Genomic DNA, 18374 nt, shown 5'->3' with positions numbered 1-18374 from the left:
CGTATACGCATTTTATTTTCAAGAGTGCGCTGCTCACGTAGATGACAGAGAAGAGGGTCACAAAGACGTGAAGAGATTCAGAGCTATCGAGTTGTCAGAATCTGAACCGTGTCACGGTGAGATCACAGGCGGCTGAAAGTCCACGACAGCTCATCAACCGAGGTCTAGTTTCTAGAATGCATGAAATTCAATGCTTTAAAAATGAAATGGGATTCTTTGAGAGTGTGTTAGATGTTTAAAAAGTCTTTGGTCTAAAGCAAAACACAACAAAAAAGATAAACACAACCAAAGATGAGAGGAAAGCAAACGAAAACAATTTGTTCTTTTCTGCTAAAAAAAATGGTTTATTGGATAAGGAAGATTACAAATCTGATCCCTCGATGGTAACCATCAACCATCTGATTATACTGGCGGACTGTTAAAAATGAATTACCACATGGAAAATATTAGAAACTCATGAGGGAAAAAAAATAAACATGATGAAAACATAACAAAAGATGAAAACTGTTGAGAGAGAAGCTCAAAGCTCAGACTACATGCACAACACAGTTAAAAAGAGCAGAACTTTAAATGTAAAGAGAATAAATACGAAAAAAGAAATGTTAGACATTATCTAAGAAGTTTGGGAAGGTTAGGGTTTTTGTATCTCAATAAAATCATCTTTAATGCTGATCTGTGTTGCAGACCATCTCTTGATCTGGTTGACATGTTCAGTCTAGCAACAGGTGGGACAAAAAGCAGGTGGATGTGTGTGTGTGTGTCCTCATTCAAACAAGACAACATGTGAATTCACTTTCTGAAGACCAAGGCACTCAACTCTTACATCAAATACTCGTGTACGCCACATTTGGAGCAACTTGCCTCTTCCACTCACAAACACACAGTACGAAGCCATTTGTGGTTCAGTCGTGAGTAACGCAAACTCTAGCAAGTGCAGTAACGGTTCGAATCCAGAATACGTAACATTCATTCGGCACTGATCAACAGCGCTTTCCACACGGGCCAATACAAGTCTCCATCTGTAAAAATCTTCTTTAAAACAACATTTTTGCAACCAGTCAACAGAATATACAGTCATAAAGTTAGTGAGAAACACAAACATCTGCTATGAAGACGTCTATTTTTTTGTTCGGTTTGGTTAAATGAAGTACGGTACAGTTAAAAACACAAACAGGGTTAAGACTAAAAACAACTGACTGACAGACAAAGGTCACAGACAGGAGCCGGAGCGTGGTGTTTGATAGAAGCTGAGTGGTCCGCACGTCGCTCGTTGTAAACATCAGTAGAAACCACCGTGTTCCCGTGTGGCTTCCTCACACACTCGACCTCTAAGCCTTCTCCAGGGACTTGTAGTACTCTTTCAACACGGCCCAGGCCTTCGGCGCCATGAAGCCATCTGGGGGATTCTCTCCCTCGCGAGCCATCTTCCGCATACGTGTACCTGAGATGAAGTCGTAGTCTTGGTGGCTGCAGATGAAAGAAGCAGGGAAAAAAGAGAAAATGTTTTAGTTTCTGGTAGCAGACATGTTTCAATTAATTCAAAAATAAGACGCTTATCGACAGAGCAGCGCACGGGAGCCAACAATAACTGCCTGCTGCTCTGGAACCGAGTGCATCGAGGCGTAGCGGCCGACCGGTTAGTGTTTCTGCAAACCAAGAAACGAAGCTCTTAAAGCATCTCACATCCCGCACAGTGAAAACAGACGGGAATACGGGAATGGGAATATTTATCTGACTAAGCTCTGCATTTCATATTCTGACCATTTCTGGCAGCTGCTCTGCACCCACATCATTCTGTGGCGAGAGAGATGCTGTGACGATGCAGTGAGCCAGCTCGACTCGCCTAGCGACCCCCCCCACACACACACACACATTCAAGCATTCTTTAAATTCATTGTGTGGGAGCAGATCATTAATTTTTATGTTTGTGTTTACTGTACTTTGCTGCATAATCTTTTTTTTTATCACGACCACACCTTAAACTTTTTAAAGGCTTCATTAAAGCCATTTTCAGACATGTCCTAAGAATCTCCATCTCCACAGAATTGGGTTAGAAGTAGAGACAACTCCTCCACCGGATTCAGGTGAGGGGGGGTGCAGATGCAGAGGCTGGACGTTACATTTATTTTCAATATTCAAAGACACATTGTTTAACTTCTCTTCATAGACAGAGCTAAAAACAACAATCAGTTTCCGAAAGACAAATAAGGAATTCAGGACAACCTCTGGTGTCGACGACTTCTCCTTTTGTAAAACATTGAGTAGATTGAAACAATGGACCAGGTGCTGTGAAGTGGCTTTTACGTACTAGAGCCTGTCACACACTGCTGTCAAACCACTAAACCAAGTGTGTGTGCATGAAGGAAAACCTTCTTTCATCAGTCCAGACGTTTTTTTCCCATATTTCAGCGTTCTGATGTCTGAGAGGAAGATAACTTCTCACCACACCTGGTGCAGACAAAGATACGAACAGCTTTGTTTGAAGTGAGCAGCCAAGGAAGGTCTTCATCTCTAATCAGAGCTGAGCAGAGCGCTGGCACAAGATCATCACATCTTCACTTGCTTTGTCTATAAATTACTGTCAGGAACGATCAAGACACTTCTGAGACATCTTGTTAACAGACACTCGCACTCCACGGAGCTCACATGTAGGCAGAATCAAAGTCCATCGCTGTGAAGTACAGTTTCTAATTGTTATCACACGACACAGGGCACGTCTTGTGGCTTTGAAACAGTTTGAATCTGTGAAGAAGACCTCACATTTCACAAGGCGTGATGTAAAAGGGCTGCAGGCAAATTCTTCCAAGAACATTTTTATACAGTGTCAAATTAGAAACAGCTTGCTGTGACCTCAGCCATTACACTTTAGGGAAAGACTTGAGAGGTATTGCTGGTGATTAGGCGTAGCATGGATATTCCTCTTGAAATTCGGCAAAGTGCTGTCAGCGTGCATGAGAATGGAATCCCATAAATCTAACTGAGTGACGTCTGCAGACCGTGGAAATCCAGCAATTCTCCTGCATTTGCATTAGATTTAGCCGTAGAATTACACCAAAGCCCAGGGTCAATGATATTCAGTACAAAACTGGAATCAGCTCCTCATGGTTGTTCGTCTCTGCCAAAGCATCAAGTGGCAGGTTCCACATCGGTCCAGATTGGAGAAAATACATGTGGTGAAGATTGAAGGGATTTAACAAGAGGTGTAAAGTGTGTTTGCACTTCATCACAGTGAAGTTGACCTCTGACCTTAAGATGACATCACTTCAGCTTTTATCCTATTAAACATTTTGGGGATTTCTTTTTTCATTAATTAGGATAAGTCTCCTGTAGTCGGGGCCAAAAACATGTGAAAGAGGTCACAGCGACTTCGACCTTTGACCACTGATTTATAATTAGTTGAATCTTGAGTCTAAAGCTTCAGAAATGCAGTGATATACAAACATTTTTCTGAAAGGTGCTTTGTGTCAGAATGCAAATGTCCGGGGTCATTAGCTCCAGACATTTTCTCGAGCTTTTCCTGCCAGTCCCTGAGTAAAGTGTCCATCACATGTTAGAATGAGCAAGTGAGCGTGATGATGTTATTTAACACGCAGCAGTCACTGAAAATGGAAGAATACAAATATCAGGGGATAAAAAAAAAAGAGGATCCATGCAGATAGATGACAACTTGGAAAGACAACAAGGTTCAGGAGCTTGTGGTGATAAGGACTGCCGTTGGTATCACTGTGTGCTTTCCACAGTGGAATTTAAAAACACCATGTCCTAACCCTAACCCTGCATGCTCCATCCAGAGGTTAACCCTCAACCAAATGTCCTGGACATTTTCCTGTTGATGTGACCTGCAAAACCTGCAAGACCTCCTGCTATTCTAAAACAACAACCATTTGTTAAAAGCACTGTTAACTCTTTCCACAGAAGCACTTCATGTCAACAATGAATGATCAACAATTCAGTTTGGATTTAACATTATAAACATGCATCATGGAAAACTGAGCAGGTCTGGTGATTAGTTTGGTCGTATTTACTTTGAACATTCCTGCACAGCTACAACTACACAACCTGATGGCGGAGGGGGAATGAGATTGCATGATTTTTGTTAGTCATCATGTGCTGTGTTGCTGTGTACGTATACAAACTTTAATTAATAGCAGATCTCTGTAATTTTTTGAGCAACATCAAAGCTAAATCTAATACGAAAAACCTTTTAACTGTGTAAGAAAGAAAAACAGCGTGTTATTCTTGGCCTGATGTTTTGCTGTGGACAACAGAGCAAGAAGAAAGGAAATTATAGGGGAAAAAAGGCAAGACAGCCCCAATAAATTTAGAGTGTAATTTCTGTTTAGGCTGCTGGTTCTAATTGGCATACATGTGAGGTATTAGTCTGGATTAAATCTAGAAATAAGATATTCAATTTAGAGTGAGCGAAGTCTGCTGCTTAAGACTTAAACTATTTGTGATTTCCACTACCCTGATACTTGAAGACTGTGGGAAACAAGATGAGAACTGAGAGCTGAGAATTATAACATGAACAAGTACTTACTTCTGAGGGTCATAAAAATCCATCGCTCTTTTGACCTTGTTGTAAGCAGCAACCTTGAAGGGGACGATCTCCAGGGTGATGAGGCCGGGAGCCATGGTGAGGACCTTGGCCCCGTGGGAGGGTTCGTACAGGTCCTTCCCCGTGTCAGGGTGGGGCATCCCTGCAGGGTCACGGCCAACGATGTAGAAATTGGCCCCGGCTACCATTCGAGATCTGCAGTGCCACTGAACCTGTGGACGAGGAAACAAAGAGACTGAAGAAACACGGAGAAGCTTGACTGGAAGACATACGCCTCTCTGTATGTCGGCCCTGTGACACGTTGGCAAAAGCATAAGCTGGATACATAATGTATGTTTTGTTTGGGCTGATCTTCCACTCTTATCTTATTTGCACAATCCATCAGGGGTGTTACAGGCCTCTAATGGTTTACAGATTAGGTTGTTATGTGGAGCTCTGTGGAATCATGCCCCTGTAAGTCTGAAATGCAAGTCTCCAAGCAAGATGTTTTCTGTTTGATGATCATCTTGCTCTTCGTTGCAGTTTATTTAATAGAGTAACGTTATATTTTTTTAGTAACGGCTGTGACAATAAAAGTAACTGGGACCTGCTTTGCCGTGGCTACCTGACTGTAGATGCTACAATATATCACCTTTCTGTTTCTCATTATGAATAATAGCTCAAACACATTATGTCTTGATAATTACTAACACTAGTGCCATTAGGATAATGTTCTGCCCTGTAGTTTGTATATTTCAGGATGTAGGGGTTTTAGATTAGGTTTAGGTTACAAAATGCGATTTCATTTTAGGGTGGAAGATGTACACTATAGAACAATCTGACTAATAATAAAAGTTAAGTGGAAGTAGAAAGCATGTTTTTTCTGTCTGAGTAACAGGTAGAGCCAGGGTTAATGTTGTTTTGAAGAGTTGACAAGGTCAGAACTATGACACTAGACTCAGTCAGACTCTCTAGTGTTCCTGTTCAGAATTACAACATAAATAAATTCACTGCCTGACATCCACCAGCCTCCAATCTGCTCTCAATCATTTTCTCCATAGTTTTCCCATTATCATAAGTGAATGATTAAAAGATACCCAGATACACAGCAACGCTCAGCCACACAGGGAGGTTTGTGTATGGCATGGAAACACAAACAGAGCTCCCCGAGGAAATTTTAAATCCCCTTTCCTGCCATTTATCACAGTCAAAACTGTGCAGACAAGTATGTGACAAGTCTCTTCTTCAAGTCTTTAGTTATTACATGGTGCTGCAGTCATTTTCTTGTTCCCTGTCAAGATTGAGGAAAGTGTAACTTTCTTCTTCTTCTTTTTTTAAGAAACCACAAACGTGCAACTGAAAATACATTATCGCTGATGGTCTTACCTCAGTTGGCCCGGCATACATCATGGGTGAAGGAAAGATGGCAACGATGGTGGAGTCTGGATTCAGGACACCCTCCTCCAGCACGGCAGCATGCTGCTTCATTCGCCAAGGCAGCGGCACATCGTCATCCTTAGTCCACCCTCCCAGTGGATGGAGCAGCAGCACGGGTCGGCGGTAGCCTCGCTCGATGAGACGCTTGTGTGTGTCCTGCATCAGAAGAGCGTGGCCATTGTGGACCGGGTTGCGGAGCTGGAAGGCAAAAACAGCATCTGAAAAAAGAGAAAGGAGAAGAAGGGGTTGGTTATATTCAGACGAAACATCTGTATCTGTACAAGAAAAACAGAGGGCCACAAGTGCCCAGCCACTGAAACCACACACAGCATGTGTTCTTATTGGTGAAGATCTGAATCACATCAGACCTCTGCTCGACTGTGACCTCACCACCCTGACTCTCACACAAAAGAGTGGACTACCCACAGTTCCCTTCTCCTTTTAAAGAAAAAGGTGATTCAGTTTATAAATACTCCTACTGTTTAAATACTCTCTAAATATCCTTAGTCGAACATCTCATCACTGTTTTTGTTCAGTTCTGACAACAATCAAACACGACCAATACAACTTGGTCTGTACCTGCATTCATTTCTTTAAACTTCTGTTTGAGCTCAGTGGGTGTCAGTCGGTATTTGTCCAGTCCGTCGTTCCAGTAGATCTTGTCCAGAACCTGCAGGTCTCCGCCGACCAGCCAGTCCCCGCTCTCCATCACCATCTGAAACAGGAGCCACAGCGATCATGGCAGTGAACGCGACTCAAACATAATCCAGACCTAAGACACTGTGGTCCATTAAAACTTCACTGTGCTGGACGCAGACCAGCATGAATTCTAATAAAAGTCCTGAGTTATTACCCAGTTGCAACAGGGGACAGCATAAATCAAATCCCTGATGGGACATTTAAAACAGCCAAAAGAACTGCACCCTCTTCTGCATTTGACCACATCTACTACCTTGATTTCAATAACAGAGCAGGGACAAGGCAGATTGTGTTCCACAATAAAACCTGGTGATGAGCTCATGACCACACGGAAGAGAATGTTTTTCCCTCCTCACAAGATTTAATCCAACAATGTCACCAAAGTGCTCAGGACCCAGGCAGAGGCAGCTATTGTTTCAGGCTGCATCTCTCGCCTTCCTCCTGTGGCATTTATAGGACTGTAGCTAGAGTAACTGAGCACACGGGCCTGTGGGATGTTAATGTTATACAAAGTGACAATTCTCCACAGGCCCAGCAATAAAGTAAGCACTGCTGTAGCACGGAGACGGTGAGAACCAAAAACAACGGCCATAAATGAAACCTGAAGTGTGTAGGCACTGCAAATAGCAGATTTGGAAGTTGATGAAAAGAAAAAAAAAAATCCATTTATATCACTCATTTCATTGACATATAATTAATCATGTTTTGAAAAGAATATTTAAAAAACTCTTTGATATCCTTACTTCACAAACATATTGTTTTCAGTTTGATCTGGCAAACTGATCAAAAACATAAGAAAGCATTCAGCAGTGATGTGGTCAATGACGACTTGGCTCCACTGTGACAAGTTTGCAGGATTATGTTGTGATTTGTTTTCCACACTTCAATGAATCCAAACTCTCGGCTGCTGGCCGGAGACGGTAGTCGTGTAAAAATGCTTAACAGCCTTTTTCTTTAGGAGAAATCCACAGCATTGATGGGTTGCAATTCATTTTTTTCCCCAACAGGAGTGAATGGAAAATATAATGTCTGCGTAGATAAATCCAAGAGAGCAGGCCTTACACGTACACATGTGCTCTGTTTAACTGTTTAAAGTGCCCTGTAGCTTTACTTGGAAAGGGCCAAAGCCAAATAAACAGCCACTACACCATAGTTTCCGCAGACAGGGGCTCCCTGTCTGACTGACAGACAGGCAAACAGGAAAACGTGGATTAACTACATGTAATATGGAGCAGGTCGTTTCTGACTGGAAAAAGACGGGATGGGGGGAAAAAGAAAGAAAAAGTTGTAGCTAGCAGCACGGAGGTGTGTTGACAGACTGGCTCCGGCTTGGAGAGTTAAACATACACTTAGGTATACAAACACACACTCTGTTAATGAGTGACACCTTAATTGCAGAAAGCTGAACATACATATCCGGCTGTGACACGTTAGAGTGGAGTACTTGGCATGTTAAAAACCAATGCTGAGGCATAAGTTGTTAACACTGGAGTCACCGTACCAGCTTATGAAACTGGCAACTTCTTATAACTTATCTTAAAAAACACATCACCAAGCCAAATTGTATCATAACCAAGATGAAAGAAAAAATTTAGATTTTTAGCTCAAATTAAATATGATATCAAATTGTGCTGGAATATTGAGACAGCTTTCAATCCAGCCTTTTTTAGGGGCTTTAAAATTAGCCACTGATGTTTTCAGTAAGTCTGACCTCAGGATGTGAAATCACCAGATGGAGTTTACTGTTAGTTTTGGCTTGTATCTTTGCAAATAACCAGGGGGCTGACAGACTGGACTAATCCTGAAAACAATGAGGATTAGAATTACCCAGAACTTTTTCAGTTCGCGCAGATGGAGTTTTTAATCTGACAACCATCTCTGTCACGAACACCAGACTGTTCTATTCTTTTCCAGCTACAAGCCAATGCAACTTTCTACAGGGTCTGCAGGACTGTTCCCCGACGTCATCTTGCAAGAGTCTACCTGAGCACCACAGCATTCGACAAGAGACAGATGGAAACACTCCCTGTGTGTATATTTAAAGAAGGGTTGGGAGAGTGGAAAGGTAGAAGCTGGCAGGGGTTCCTCAGCCTGTTCAGCTGAGCAGCACAATCACAAACGCATTAGGTGGAGGCTGAGCGAGAGACGCAGCATCCAAATATAACACCTGCAAAATGAGGGTGGACCAAAAAGATCAAGTGATTACACTGGGCGTCCAGACAGCCTGTGAGAAAGGCTCCACCTAGTCAGTCTTTCCATAAGCACTGGGAAAAAGACAGTTCCGATCTGTGTTCCATCAATGCACAATCCAGGGAAGCAGGTTTCTTTCACATGCACAGTGTTTATCAAACAGAATGCCGTCTGGAACTCTGCAGATGCTGGTCAGTGCTTTCTTTTAGGGATTTTCTATATCATTTCCAACATATTTACCGGTGCTGTAAATTCAGCTTTCATAGAGCAAAACTAACCCTGACTATGTCACGTCAATTTACCTTGATGTAGGGGTGGTCCTTGCAAGTGGTGCCCCACTGTCGAGCACAGCGCTCTTCTTTGCGGTGTTCATAAAACTCGGGGTTGCGAAGGATGGCAACTCGCCTGCCTCCATAGACCAGGGCCACGGCCGTCACGCCATCCAGACGCTCTTTATCTGCGGTAGCCACTGGCAGCACCACGGGCACGGAGAGGTTGATGACGCCACCTGGGACCAGGAAGGAAACATTTTAGGAGGACATAAGATATTCAGTTTCTTATCACATATTGGAAAAGACAAGCAGCAAACCTGCACATTTAAGGTGTTGCTTGAAAAGTACTTCAACAATCAACTGCTATCACATTTTCTGTCAATTCACTTCTGAAACATGAAGGTGTGACGCTCATTATGTGGTGAGCTTAGTTATCTAAATATTCTTAACTATCTGAACTATCTAATATATCTAAACCAGCAAACAGACAAACTACCAGGGGTGACAACATCAACTCTGTGAGGGATGTAACAATGCACAACATGAAAATGCCTTCTTTTAGACCCAAATAGTGTAAACAATGTGTTTTAATGAGAAACACAACTTTACAAGCGCTTAGAAGAAAACTCCATGAGATCAGATAATGATCCAAGAACCACCACGTAGAGGGACCCTGTTGCAAGGCTCTGAGATTCTGAGAACAGACATTCAACAAAGAGCAACAGAAAACGCTCAACGGTTCAGTATATGCAACCAAACAGCTCAGACATTCTAGTAAAGTCCCTATGCTGCTGCCCTTAAGGCTATATCTGGAATATACAGCTAAACCACAGGCTACAGTGAGTCGTCAAGGCTGCAATTTAAGAAGCTCGAGGAGAAAAGTCTTCTCTTCAGCTGAGCTACAGCTTGACCCTCTCTCATTTTCTGACTTCTCTGTATGGTGAGTGCTCTGGTGGCCGGTTCATTTTGTCATCCAGGTTGATGAGAACTTTGGGAGCGACACGCTTTTCACATCACATCAGACCGAGTAATGTGAAGACAGGGGAGGACTATGACTGCCCTCGCTACGCCCACCTCCACCCTGGACCCTCTCCTGGTCCCCTCTGTCACGATGAGTTTACAGCTGGTTTTAATAACACGCAGAGACACACAGACGCACACATACACACAGACGCGAATGCCAAATGTCCGAGCGAAGGAGACATAAGCTTGACTTTGGTTGTGTTTATTTTTGCAGACTATTTGATTAGTCAAACATGCCGTTTTCTGCTTCCCAACCAGGTTTAGTGTTATAGTGTGGGCAATCAATCCTTTCACCATGATATCATTCTTTCACCGTCGGATCTCTGAAAGGAAGTGAAAATGGACAAATGGTGGCGTCTGGTGTCAATCAATACAGAGGCCTCTTCCTCTGCGTCCTTCTCATCCAGGACAAACAGAAACACTATATATTTCTGCCTCAGTGCAGCAAGTTCCGTTTATGTGATATGAATATTTCTGGGGAAACAAACCTAAATCAAATATGATTTCATGCCAAGTTGTAAGAATTTGATGGTTTTTTTTTATCCTTCACTGAGGACAGAGGTTGTATTCCTGTCCTTCCCATTTATTTTTTCTAGATTTTTCATTTTACTATGCGTCTGTAACTAAATATTTGGCACCAAAACACAAAAGTGAGATCTGTGTGGTCTTGTGGGTTATAAAGTCAATAAACTTTCTCTAGGAATTTTACATTACAACGGGAGACTCTATAACTGATGAATTTGTTTACTAGAAAGTGCCAAAAAAAGAGGAGGCATTGTTGATGCCTCGGTGCAAACAGAACCACTCCTTCATCAACACGACACACAACTTCAATCCAGATTAGGGCTGTGCTTTATGACTAAAACCTTCCATCCTGATGGAACTATGATACCTATCAATATTTATACTTTTTCTCTATGGAAAATGTCTTTGTTCAGCTGTTAATTTCCTCCATCTTTGCGATTTTCTTCTGGCAGAAGCCTTTTGCATAAAGTCTGGGGTTTATTTTGTGCACTCAATCGTGCTTTTGTGTTACTCGTCTGCAGATTCTATTCTGTACTGTTTGACCCGATTCTTGCATGGGTGGTAAAGGAAGTTAGTGTTGTTTGAGTCTGTTGTGGCAACAGGTCTGAAGTATAATTTGAAAAAGTTGGGTTTTCTGGTCTATGTCAAACTCTTCATAACCAAACCACATCCACGCGACAGAAGTGACCCCTCTATTTGGTGAGAGCTCCTCATCTATGTTTGCTAGTCGGAGTCCGTGTTTGGAATTAACCCGCTCTGTGACACATTTACTCTCCTCTATATTTGTTTGCGTTGCTGTCATGCAAACTTCCTTCGTGCATCCGCGTGTCGTGTGGAAGAACACTAACAATAAAAAATATTGCCATAAAGACTGGTTTTGAGGCAAAAAGAATAATAGAGCATAAACATCACTATTTCTTATTATATGAATGGGTCATACGGCCACCTAAACTGAGTTCTAAACTGAGATGGACTATTGTCATTTATTTAGCCCTTTTCACCTCTTATTGATCCTTACAAGCCACATTTACCAATTCACACACGTCAGGGTCAATATGGGCTTAGTATCTTGTCAGCATGCAGACAGGAGGAGCCGGGGATTTGGACCAACGACCCTCTGCTTAGTGAACGACCCGCTCTACCGAGCTACAGCTGACAAATTGAAACATTCCAGGATATGGCAAATTGGAGACACCTAAGAATGAACCCTCTGTCTGATAGGTAAGCTAAGGACAGGATGCTTTATGTCTGCTATATTTAGTAGACAAAAGAATGATAGTTGTACTAGAATGCGATTAACAATATTTGCATTGATCTATTGCCCTGAAAGAGTCTTGGCATTCATGTTCCAATAGAAAGCCCCCTGTGTCTTCTGAAGTAAGTGTTAATATTTTCTTTCCTAAAAATAAACATAAATGACGTCTTACCATCCAGCAGACAGTCAAAATGGAGACACTGTAAGAATTCTCTCTCCCTCATAAAACCATTCAGAGGAGTGGCCCAGCCTTCAGCCAGCACCTGCACCCACTGCATGTCCAGCTGTGGATTGTACAGTCACATACAGTATGTCATATATGGAGGTTTAACTTAACATGCTGTATATGCATTTTACATTTATTTTAAAAAAACATAAAAATTATAATTGCCTTTAACTCATTTTTACTTAAAAGATTAATCAAAATAATAGTAACAATTTAAAAGCACCTTGGTGATCTGCACAGCAGGCAGAGTCTCTGCATCAGCCTTAGCCAGGTCCAGTTTGTTCTCCTGAACATAAAGCTCCTTCACTTCATAAGATGCATCGACAGGAACTATGTCCTGCAGAGTCAAAAGAATGTGAAATTCATTATTCTGTTTCATTAGAAAACACCTTGTGCAGTAAGTGTTGGTGGGAGTTTTTCTGTTTCATTACGAAATATTGATAATGTGATAACATGGTAGAAACAGTGACATCAACATCCACACAATTATGAGGCTTTGCTGCTCCTTTGTGGCAAATGAAGGGATTACAGCACAGTGCGTGTATCAGGTAAAATGTACTCTAAAGGGGTCATAGCCAACATTAAATCCACAACAGCTGATTCTGAACATATTTTTTAAACCTGTCTAAGCAGAACAGAGAGAGGCCTCACCTTCTCCTGAAGCAGGTCAATCAGCTGTTGTATGCACTCGTTCACACTGCAGGAGTCGGTCTTCAGCACCAGCTCTGGAGCCTCTGGTTTCTCATACTCTGAGTCAATTCCAGTGAAACCTGATGAAACAGAGACAGGAAACAATGCACAGTGTGAGTTCCACTTTCTAAAATGTTCAACTCTTAAACGACATGAAAAGTCTATCTACCATTTATTTATTGTTTATAGTAAAGTTGTTTGTATATTATTTATCAAAAATACTTAGACAACAGCACTTGTAGACCAAATATTTGTTCTATTGAATGTTAAACAACATTCTAGAGTCTGGAATGACTACCGTGGAAGTTGATTGAATTGTTAAAATAAATCTGAAATTCTTTTGGATTTAAAGTGATATGGAAAATTCAATTATATGACTGTTATTTGATGAAAGACATTAATGTTGATTTTAATATCACATTTATTTAAAAAACCCTACATTTATGAACTGAACACAGCTCATAACGCCACCTAGTGTTTCATATGGTCATGGACCTTACAGAGCCCATCCTTACATAGGGTCAACTGTTTGTCATGACATGTATATATGTGTGAAAAGATTTAGAACCTCTAATCGAAGGCGGTCGTAAGCAAGAGAAACTTCAGAGAGCAGGTCAACCCTCAATTTCTTCTCATTAACAAACAGTGTGTTATTTATCTAAGTCCAAAAGGAATATTTGACAAAGGCCATTCTGCTCAAACCAAATGACACAAAATTCGGCTAAATAAAAGACAATGTGTTACAGCACAGTGTGGTAAGAAGCACTTTTAACACCTCTAACAGTGAGTGATGCATCAGTTTTAATGTCACAATCATTGTTTGAGTTTCCTCTTTTCTGCCTTCGTGACACATTTCACAACAAAATAAGATTTTGAGCTGTTCCTTATAGTCTCAAAGTTCTATGTGACAGACGACCCAAGTATGAACCCCAGTCTTGGCTCTACTGCTGCACTTCACATAAAGACTATCGGACTATACTCCACCTCTTATTTCGCCCGCTCTAGCCCTCTTGTACAGTCCCTTCACGTCCCTCTGCTCACATACGTCCAGTGGAGCGTCCACAAACGCCTCAAAGAAAGGCAGCCCTGCAGCCTCATGGATCTTCCTCGCATTGACGCGATCCTGAACAGACAATAAACATAAAATTCAATGTCATACACAGAGGATTTCAGCCTAAGAGAGGTTAGTGGAAGACAGTATGTTTTGTATGTTAAATAAGATAGGTTGATCAGGTTTAGTTTCACAGAAAAAGTGTCTTCTCCTATAAGATGATACCTTCACTGTTGTGTACATTAAATTAGGTCGTACTGCAGCAAACACAGCTCAGAATTGGCTTTCAGAGAGAAATTATGACATGATCAGTAATCTCATCAATAACAGCCCAAGATCGACAAAGTGTTCCACAAATAGTGTTCCCAGCCTAAAACAAAACTGTTCACAGAGGGTCAGACTAAATATAGTTTAAAAAAGACTGTGTAATGGCCAGGAGAGATAAGATTAATTCAGTATCAGTGAGGCCCGGCCACATTAGTCATTATCATCATCTACTTCTCTCACTTAATCGCTGATGTTTTTATTGGCGACTCACTCACCCTGTTGTAGGGAGAGATGAAGCTGGCGATGCAGACCAGCCCAGCATCAGCAAAAAGCCGGGCCACCTCAGCAATGCGTCGAATGTTCTCTTCCCGGTCCTCTGGGCTGAAACCAAGGTTCTTGTTCAGCCCTTGACGGATGTTGTCCCCGTCAAGGCTGTAGCAGGGAATGCCGTGACACACCAGGTACTCCTCCAGAGCCATGCTCACTGTGGTCTTTCCGGCACCAGACAAACCTGTATATGGAGAGAAAAACCGGATTGTGGAACCATAAAATTACCTAATAGGTGTTTTTTAAGGACACTTGTTAAAATCAACCTACCAGTCAACCAAACCGTGCATCCTCTGAACCCTCCTCTTGTTCCCACAACCTGCCCGCGCTTGTTCCGGCTCACGTGATGAGCTTGATAGGTGACATTAGTTGCACGTTGCATTCCCTGAAAAGGAAAAAGATTAACTGTCAACTCAGCAGGCAGACAACGCAAAACAGACATATATTAAAAACTCTAAATGGAAGGATCGGAGGTTGTCATGGATGGATTGAACACTATAATTTTAGAAAGAATCTGTGACATTTGTTTCTGGGAATTTAGCATAGAAATACTTTTTTATTTTATTATAAGACAGCTTACATGGATAGTTGCAAAAATCAAGTCTCTCAACTAAATGCTGAATGTCAGAGAAGAGTGAAACATGCCTATTATAACTTACCACAACTAAAGCTGAGTACTCAAGTTATTTGTTTTATCCACTTAACAGTAATTCAGAGCCCTTTACATGCTCTGGTTATTTGTCCAATATGAGTACAGGCTTTAACAGTAATATTTGACACTGGTGGTGTTTTATCCTATTAAAATTATAGATATTATCCAAAACATTGACTAGTTGGGTGGACTTGATTTGTTGCCTCAGCTTCATATGTTTGAGCATTTGTTTGGAGTATATCAAATCATCACTTGAATACGAATTAGGTGTTAAAGGCAATAGGTTACCAGGCTAAAGGGAATAGAAACTGCAGTGTAATGATGCATATAAAACAATCCAAGCAAAAAACTACTGACTACTGTAAAGCCTGCACTATCTGGTTGACCCAATAATCTAGTGAAACCAGCAACAGCTGTTTCGGAACTCTGCCGGCTGATTTATGACCAGGACGTGGACAAGAGACCACATCACTCCTGTAATTAAGTCCTCACATCGGCTGCCTGTCAGTGATCATGTTAATTTCAAGAGTCTTTTACTTGTTTTTTAAGGCACTTCATGATCTCCCACCAGCCCGGCACAAGATTTTATTGCGTCTATGTTGTTATTATTAGTAGTAGTAGTATCAAATAGTTCAGGTATCCTTGATAACGTCATCAGATCTACAAAAATCATATTATTTCCATTACAACAACTGATCAGACAGAACTTAAACTTGACGGTTACACAACTGTTCCTGGTCCCTCATATCTTTTCCACACACCTCTCTGATCTTTATCACCACCTCCATTGAGTCTGGTTGTGGAGGTTTCCTCATATTAAAAAGTCGTGTTTGTTCGTTGAGGTCACGATTAAGTTTCTCGATAATCCTGTAAGGCCCCTCCTTTACTGTGTAAAGGGCTTTGAAATAAGGTGTGTTTTGTTTGATATTCAGATTCACATTCTGACAACTTTTTTGATCCCAAGGGGGGGGTGGGGGGTCATGTGCAGCCTCCCTTGTTCACGATAACACAAACAACAACCAATATAAGTTTCAGTGAAAGACATGAGGCTAAAGATTAAGGGGGTAAAATAAATAGCAATGAAAGACAATAACTAGATAATAGACATTTGTTACGAGTCTTATCATGTAAACTGTCATGAAAGAAAAGTAGAATTGAATTAAACCTGCTCATCCATATTATTATTGTGTGTTTTTATCCAAGTTATTAACTTGTATTACACTTTTAAATCGTTGTAATTATTGTAGCTTTTAAAAGCTATCTCGTTGTCGGCCTGTTTATTTGATGTTTTGTCCAGACACTTGTTAAGCACTTTGAACTGCACTAATCTGAATGAAAGATGCTTAAACAAACATGGTTTGCTTGATTAAAAGATTACACCAGAGTAATAGTAAAGACAGTAAACCAGTTAAAGCCTATAAGATGTGACTGGGGGGGGGGGGTGTTATTACAGCTGTATTGAGACTGTAGATGCCTGTACACGAAGCCACTGGACTGTTAGCATCGCTCAGCTAGCTTCACTGTGTTACGTGCTAACAGTTAGCTTAGCCCGGTGTTTCCCGGTGGGTCCGTTAGCTCGGAGCCGGCTCACGGCGGGAGGACAGGCGGGGTGAACCGGTGAGTTTGAACCGGTTCACCCCGGTGGAAAAGACCCGGAACTCACCAAGCTCTCCGAGGCGTTGTTCACCTTCTGCTTCTTGTTGCTGTTCCCGGACATGTCCATGTTCTGGCGGCAAGTAGCGGATCTGTGTGAGCTGCTCCGCTGTGTGTGACTCCCCCCTCCGCTCAAAGCGCTGTTCTGCTGGTGCACGTGTGTGTTCGGTTCGTTCAGGTGTCTCCGGTGGATGGAAGAGCCCGGGGGGCGGCGGAGCCTGGCGCGTCGACCGGGAAGAGCTTCTTCTCCCAGCGGCCACGTCACCGCCGACGTAGTGACGCGCTTCCTCCGAGGGGTCGCGATTCTGCAGGAAGCACACGAGCGGTTCCGGTGACGACTCTGTGTTTGGTTCGGTCACTTGTGCTGATCTGGTGTCAGTTCGGTTTATTGTTTTCTGTTTTCTGTTTTATTTGCATTGAGTATGATCTGGATTTGCAGGGATTTGCCAAATTGTTATTATTGCTATTATAACTGACATGGGTACAAATATTTGAAATAAGTTAAAATAATGCAAAAGACTAAATGCAAAGAAACATATGAACAGCATTTTTAAGTATTCTTTACTTGGGACAAAAAAATTAATATAATTCTAGAAGGGCACCCAGTAGATGGCATATCTTCGCCCAGGTCCTTTTAACAAATTTGGTGTCCTTCCCCAAATTGCACACACAGTTCCCTTAATATGCCATTTTCTTGGGTTCCTTCTTGGGTCATACCCCAACCCTCCACGGAATTTTCTGGAAATAAGTTGAGTCGTTTCCATGTAATCCTGCTAACAAACAAACCCCTGAAACCCCAATAACCAAACAACCTCTTTGGCCAAAGGTATCATTTACAAAAGCTGTTACACATGTAAAAAGGAAGCAAAAAAAATCGCAGAACCTCTATGGCGGAGGTAAAAAATACAATACTCTGTGTCAACATGACAAACGCAGAATTACCCACTAATAATAAAACCCAGTGCTGCTCCACCTCACTGGTTTCTTGCAGTGCACCTCAGTTACAGGGTGATACTGCTGCTGATTACAGGCCAGATTCTCAATTAAAGGGGGATGTGAGGCAGGAGGAGGCTGGATGCAGAGGATGGATGAATCTGTGTGAGGCTTCGGGAGGAGGAGGAGGAGGAGGAGAGGGAGGAGAGGGAGGAGGAGGAGGAGCCCTTCCTCAAAAGCCAGCAGCAGTGTCGTGTGTATCAGTCCAGCCTGAGCAGAGCAGCAGCTGATCAGCGAGCAGGGCGCAGCATCAGGGATTCAAGCAGCTGTAACTACAGGAAGAGGCACCAGGAGGCTCGAGCCACGCAGGTAGGATGCTATTAACTGTGCAACATGTGTATGTACATGTAGAGACTCTCATCCTCTCTCTATGTGCTGGTTATATACATGTTTACTACAGGTGTTAGTACTGTATGTGATCTGTACTGCTAACGGCAGTACTGCATTTTATACCATCTTTCGGGTACATGTTCCCAGTGTTGCTTACAAATACAGGCACACACAGCAGAATATTAAGATGATTTGACATACATGGGCTATTTCTGAATGTTTATTGGTAGAGTAGGGTTCATACCTT

At 42.1% G+C, this 18374-nt stretch overlaps 1 protein-coding gene across 1 annotated transcript; it reads right to left on the bottom strand.

Moving 5' to 3' along the window:
- Window positions 1–303: 303 nt before the first annotated feature.
- On the bottom strand, window positions 304–17059 carry papss1 (3'-phosphoadenosine 5'-phosphosulfate synthase 1). Its single transcript, XM_061092751.1, has 12 exons — window positions 16815–17059; window positions 14770–14884; window positions 14448–14683; window positions 13839–13977; window positions 12816–12934; window positions 12388–12501; window positions 12111–12222; window positions 9166–9371; window positions 6554–6689; window positions 5924–6192; window positions 4541–4770; window positions 304–1467 (listed from the first exon to the last, which is right to left on the bottom strand). The coding sequence occupies exons 1-12, from the start codon at window positions 16872–16874 to the stop codon at window positions 1329–1331; spliced, it is 1875 nt and encodes a 624-aa protein (XP_060948734.1). The 5' UTR covers window positions 16875–17059; the 3' UTR covers window positions 304–1328.
- Between the last annotated feature and the right edge of the window lie 1315 nt (window positions 17060–18374).

Source organism: Limanda limanda, chromosome 2 (assembly GCF_963576545.1).
Source record: "Limanda limanda chromosome 2, fLimLim1.1, whole genome shotgun sequence".
NCBI classification, from domain to species: Eukaryota; Metazoa; Chordata; class Actinopteri; order Pleuronectiformes; family Pleuronectidae; genus Limanda; species Limanda limanda.
Note: the sequence above shows the minus strand (reverse complement) of the source record. Positions and strands in the feature narration are given on the sequence as shown.